This window comes from Rhagoletis zephyria, unplaced genomic scaffold (assembly GCF_001687245.7).
Source record: "Rhagoletis zephyria isolate East Lansing unplaced genomic scaffold, Rhagoletis_zephyria_1.1 Rzeph_scaffold_12617, whole genome shotgun sequence".
Taxonomy (NCBI): Eukaryota; Metazoa; Arthropoda; class Insecta; order Diptera; family Tephritidae; genus Rhagoletis; species Rhagoletis zephyria.
Window position 1 is genome coordinate 10,365 of NW_016169691.1, and position 6,627 is coordinate 16,991.

Sequence of the window (6,627 nt, forward strand, 5' to 3'; positions counted from 1 at the left end):
CAGAGAACCAGGATTTATTATTTAACGGATTAAAAAAGCACCTTTTAAGGCCTATACAATTTTCGTATCAAACATGTTGTGGTTTTCGACCCGCCCTAATGTACATGCACATATAATTAATTTAAAATCAAATACCGCCGCGGTGGCAGATCTTTGATGTCAAAGTGTCAACATGTCAATTTAAATGACAGGAAGCAAAACAGTTATGGTGATGTAAGTATGTATTGTATGTGGACTAACATATTTATATATGTACATTAGACTGGGTCGATAATAAGTTTGGAATATCTTACTTTATTCGAAAGCCCAAACCAAAAAAACAGCCAAAATCAAGTTTTGTTCATGACTATTTTAGTTCTAACTCAACTTTTAAGTGTTATAATCATTCAACTGATATTTTAAGTACTACATTTTTATATATCGTTACCTCAATTCACAAAGGCCCTAACCAACACTTTTCTCGAAACTCTACTTCAATAAACATTTTTAAGTGTTAGTAGCAAAAGCAACAAAATTATGCCACTTTTTAAAAATCCCTATCTGACTTTCTTTTTATAATGTTTTTTATAAGGTTTTGCTTCTCCTTTAAACTAAAAAATTTGCTGGTTAGGGCCTTTGTGAATTAAGTTAATGTATATCTGTTTAACATAATTGGCCTAAAATACTTCCCAGTCAAAGTAAATTCAATTATATCCTTTTCTCCCCGTCTAAATTCAATTTTGGTTATCATAAAAGTAGAACTGGATCAGCTGATCATTCTCTTGATCGACCATATGTTAAGTACAGGAAGCATCAAATGCACCTTGAAAAGTAGATGAAGTAGGTGTGGCCTACACAACCGCACGAGGTACCCCTCAAAGGGGAGTTCTGACTCCACTGCCATAGAACCTCGTAGTAAACGAATTCATGTTACGCACATCGAAAGTCACTAAAGTTTTAGCGTTGAAGATAACTTAGTTGTTCTGGATCGAAGGGAAGTCCATCTCATCGGTCAGTGAGATTCTACAATCCGCATTATCTGATACGGCAGTCTAGGCAGAAAGGAATGGTCCAGGGGCTAATTCCTAATATCTTGCTAAACGATCCCGATCTACACAGATGGCTTCAAAATGGACATTAAAACAGGATCAGGCACCTTCTCCCAGAAATTATCTTTTGGAGAGTCCAACAGACTTCTAAATTACTATATTTTTCCCCCCTGGCTGAGATATATGCAATTTTCTGGCACATCAAATTAATTACGAATTAGTTTTTTGAGGGGAAAACCATCACAGGCTTCCGATATTAATATAATCTAATCTGAATCATCCTGTGTCCAACAAGCCCCATATCCTTCGTGTCAAATCATCTGATTGCCGAGAACGGAAAATGTTTACAGAGCAAAAGCAAAATTCAGCTAAAGATAAATAGGATGCCCGCCTCTCCTGGTTATCAAAATGGGGAATTAATAGTTCAGCAACGCAGAGTTCGGTTGAGAGGCTGGAAAGGAGAATAAGAATATCCATGTATATTCGAAAGCTTATTTCGAAAATGATTTTATCATAAAAAATGTACGCCCTAAAAATCGACAAAACCATGAACNAGCAGTGTGCGCAGTCGCATCATCTTGTTGGAACCACAAATTAGGATGCTGCGCTGCCGTTGGCCGCAAAAAGTCGTCAATCATTGTTCTGTAAGAAGTCCCAGAAATCGTTTCTAGCATTTCATCCCCATTCTCGAAGAAACACCGTGCATTTGGATGGATGTAACTGGTGCTGGTGTATTTTTGCACAGTTTTGCTTGGAAATGCGCTTCATCCGAAATCAAAACATTACCTAAAAAATCTATTTGTGTGGCTAATTGTGTAAAAAGAATAGCATATTGTAGTCTTTGTTTCTGGTCTTGCTGTAAGTTATACGTGTTTAACATTGGTAAGTCTTATTTGTCCCAACCTGTACATTCATATTTACATACATACATATCTGCATTTTAGCTATGCAAACAAGTGTTCATAGTGCTATTATTAAAAAGAAAGGAACACTCGTGTGAGGTGCTTTTAGTACCTATTACTTGAAGATACTGGCTTATCATCTTCTACAGCTCCCCGTTATGTTATGACTTTGAACTAATTTTAGCATCGATTTCTATTCAGCAATATATGTACATACGTATGTAAATAAATACATATATTAAAGATAATATTCCTTTATTGCTGTACAAAAACCAGTTTCGTTTTTGAACAATAATTCACACTTTAAAGCTGGCGCGAATATGCGAAAACTTTTGCGCTTGCGCTCACCTCAGCTCGCCGTGTTTGGTTAACATTTTTTGTTTTGCTTTGTGATTTGTCATATTTTGCGTTAAGCCCCGGAGGCAAAAGTACATACATACATACATAACTATGTAATGCTACTACAATTTTATAATATTGGAACCGTTTGATACGCGTCTAAAGTTGAAGTCGTTTGTTTAAGATTTACCAAATAATTTTATTTTTATACTTGGTTTTGTTTGTAAATACATACATACATACTATATAGTAACCAAGGTACATTGAACAGGTAGTATCAGTAGAGCAGCTGATTTGATTTAGTTTCAAATTATTTGGTCTCGAAAATGTCAAATATTTTTAATTTTTTTTCACAAAAATTCTGAATTGTTAAAATCCATTTGCATGTGAAACCTTTTTCCATACAACACAAGCGATTGAATAGCAGCTTTTGGAATGTTCGCCCAACTCAGCAGCACGACCGCTGATTACTGGGCCTTGCAAAGGATGGATCAATGCTTCGAGAAGCAAACAAATTTACTAGGAAAGAAAGTTGCATCAATTTTTATTTTTTCCAATTTCAATTTATTATTTTTTATAATTTTTTGTATTTTACATGGCACGCTTTGATTTAGTAGAAAAAATTCAGAACAGTTTTTGACACTTTCGATACCAGAAGCAACAACAAAATACACGCAAATGTTGTTTTTGCTCTACTGATACTACCTGTTTAATGTGCCTTGATAGTAACTCTATTAACAGCACATCATAAAAATTAACAGACTGCATTGGTACATCTTTGAGGGTTGTTTAGGTCAAACTCGGTAGATAGGTATGTACAATGTATGAGGCCGCCCACCTATATCAAATATACATCCCTAAATGACAAACCTACAGCAGAATAGAAAGAAAGTGCAGGGGAGATCTAAATACTTACTTGGAACTCGATAAAAAAAAACTTACTATCCCTATGGCTCCAAGGCTGTAAAAAAGGAATTGGATTTGGATGACACCTAGAAGGTAACTTCAGATGCTTTTCTGCTTTAAATATGACGGCAGCGGCTGTTTTAATCGACAGCCGTGACAGATAAGCTTCCTTAGTGTTGGTAAACAGCTCGTGACTCTTCACGAATTGTCCAGGAATGTGTTAATGTTAAGGCTCAACTCTGTCATAAAATGGAACAGACCTCAACTGGCTGATGAGTTGACCAGCTTTGGTTCTTAGCATAATCTTAGTAGGAACTGTCAGGTCCAGACAATGTGGTTGTAGAATTTCTTCTCACACAGAGAAGGAGTGAGTCTCGAGCTCTGACAGCACCGTTGAATGATGAGTATAGTACAGAGCTTTTTCTTTGCAGCTTTCCGTTCTTCGGCAGTCTAAGATTTTGCAACGATTTCAAACATCCACCTCTTACTTTCTATGGGCTTAAATATATATAATGCGCAACAATGTGTGCATTAGTGCTTGGAAAATCGGTTTTGCATTATTCCGGCCTGTGACAATTGCATTCCATACTTTTATTTGCCTAGATTTGTTCTCTTGGACGAGGATTTTCTTCAACTAAATTAGGTAAACTTAGCAAAATCAGGGCAATTTTGGAAGCATAAACTGGTTTTAGGTGAGATCGATGTTAATATTTCTCAACGCGGCATCACAACAGCCAAGGATTCTAGGTGTAACTTAATGATGAAAAATTGCATTTTTATTTCAAGGAAGTTTCAAGCGTATAGCCTATATGGCAAGTCTAAACTATCCGTAGTTTTCGGTGGTCAATGTGCAGAGAAAATATATAACTTTTTTTTGTACTGGCACAAATTCGTACCAAATTCTGTGGCCCGATTACGGTGTTTGGTAATTTTTTTACCGATTACCGATACTTATTTTCAAACCTTAATTGCCAGTTTAACGAAAGCAATTTAAGTGAAAAATTGTTTGATGATTTTTTTTTTTACTTTAATTGCTTTCGTGAAACCGTTTTCAATTAATTAATTTTAATTATTCCGATATGAAACGTTTTTGTTCGCCGGACTATTTTATCGGCCTACACACACGACTGTTTACGAAATATATTTTAATTTTATTTTATTTTTTTTGTTTTAGGTGCTCGGTCAATGGTATGAAGTGGAGCGATCATTTTATTTACCCGAAATCGCTTCTGGTTGCACGCTGCTTGAATTCCAGCCCTTAAATAAAGAAAAGCTGTCTAAATCTAGTAATTTTGAGCTCGAAGTGGCAATCAAAACAATAAACAGACTGTAAGTAGCATGTTGTATTTTTTTTTTATCTACGTACAATTAATATATTAATTTTTTGATAGAACCGGAAATCCTTCAGTCAATTTGGGCCAAGCGACACCGGAGAATCGAAGGTCATCTATTATGGATTTTAAGGTAACCTATTGCAAACTAAACTCAACTAAATGGAATTGAAATAAAATGAACTAAACCAAACTGAACTTTACGTAACTAAAATGAACTAAAACTAATATAAATAAATAAAACTAACCCTCTTTTTTTATCCCTTCTCTCTCTCTCAACACACAGTTTAACTCTCGTTTCCCGGATGTTATTGCCCGCCTTCTGCCTGGTTCTGGCAAATATCAGGTACTCTACACGGACTATGACAATTTTGCTATTCTCTGGTCTTGTGGCAGTCTAGGATCCATTGGATATTCCGATCAAATATGGATATTCGGGCGAGATCGTGACTTCCCGGTAGAGGTGCGAACGAAAATCTACGATGCACTGAAAAAATTGGGACTCGATCCAGAGAGATTAGTCTTAAGTAAAAATAAAAACTGTCCTCAAACGTTATAGTTTTGCCATTGTAAGTCACCACACAGAGTAGAAGAAATTAATAATAATTTTTGTTTTTTATTAAATGAGCTCGAAATAAGTTAACATAAAAACGAAATTGATGTAAGAGTACATACCATTTTACCATGATGCAATAATACAAGGTGTTGGATGTTGGCAGCTTCCCGCTCTAATTCCGCCATATTGACCTCTGTAGGTGAAACAGTGTTACTTCTTTAACAGTTGTTTGCATTATAATATTGTTTCTCGGTATACGCATTTTATTTTCTTAAAAAAGTATTTTATCTTATTTTATTTAATTTCATTACGAATATGCTATAAAAAAAGCAAAATTTGTTTAGAAGAAAATATGAAATTTTATATTTTTCCCCCAAACGGGGATTAATTTCTTCCCGTTTTTCTTCTTATTCTACTACGCCAAGGCAGCATCAAATGCTAGCTGTAACAACGTCCAACACCTTGTTTTATTGCATCATGCCATTTTCCTATCTTTTAAATCATTTACAGTTCATAAATGTCGATAACTGTAACGGCAGGAGCTGAACGTAGCCACCAATAGAGCCTTAGAGTGAAACAAATGATAAATATGTAATGTACATACATAAGAGCGTGTTTATGATCATCAATGGCATTATACAATTTACTATTGCCCGGTCACCATAAAATCTAAAATGTACAATGCCGACCGCAATTAATTTTCGGTAGTGCAGATTTTGTAAAAGTAAATGTCAACTTTGATTGCGTTTTCCTTTATAGCTTGGTCCACCTTTATGGTTTGTTTTTATTTTTTACTTTTTTTTAATACATTAGATTAGATCGCTGTGATACAAGAAAAAAATGCAAAGAAATTTGATGCAGTACATATTAAATATAAATTTTATTAAATAGTTAATGATTATCTTGAAAATTGATTATAAATTAAGATGTAAATAAATGATAAAAATTAAAAAAAAAAAAACTGAAAATGCGACGTCTACGTCATGATTAAATCACCCTTTCTTAAATCATTCCAAGTTTATTTAGTTTAAGAAATAAGGATATAGAATATGCTCTACAGATTCCTCTACCCGACATTAGATCACCGCAGAAAGCGCCAACGCAGCAGCAATATCTGTTCACCAGTAAGTGCAACTGCCAGCTGGCGTCTGTCTTACATAAATGCGCAGCTAAAAATCCCCCTCCCAGTAACGGGTTGTGAGCTGGGCTTGGCATCCGACACGTATAAAACAAATCAAGTGACTTGACTAAATAAACAACGTAAACTAAACATGGAATATGCTTTACGGATAAGTATCTGGAATGCTCGGGCAGTCTGTAGGGAATGTGACTCTATTCAACCAGTGGATCTCCTGTTGGCAGTGTATGTAATAATTTGGCAATAGGATCACTTATGAGTAGGTTAAAGACTCCCAAGGCCTCGATACATTGTGAAGCTTTAAAACTCTCGGGTGTTACTNCCAAGGCCTCGATACATTGTGAAGCTTTAAAACTCTCGGGTGTTACTGTCTTTCAGTTACAACTTCATCTGCACCGAAAAAGATCTCCAGATTACGCAATAATTA

At 35.3% G+C, this 6,627-nt stretch overlaps 1 protein-coding gene across 14 annotated transcripts in view; it reads left to right on the forward strand.

The window, feature by feature from the left end:
- The window catches only part of GLaz (Glial Lazarillo), a 14,337-nt gene extending 9,228 nt beyond the window's left edge, over positions 1–5,109 (forward strand). For all 14 annotated transcript variants that reach the window (XM_017633999.1, XM_017634000.1, XM_017634001.1 and 11 more), the window contains 3 exons: positions 4,350–4,504; positions 4,567–4,639; positions 4,793–5,109. In XM_017633999.1, the coding sequence (XP_017489488.1) occupies positions 4,350–4,504; positions 4,567–4,639; positions 4,793–5,065 (501 nt within the window). In that variant the 3' untranslated portion in view covers positions 5,066–5,109. The remainder of the gene's footprint in view (positions 1–4,349; positions 4,505–4,566; positions 4,640–4,792) is intronic.
- Positions 5,110–6,627: the final 1,518 nt, after the last annotated feature.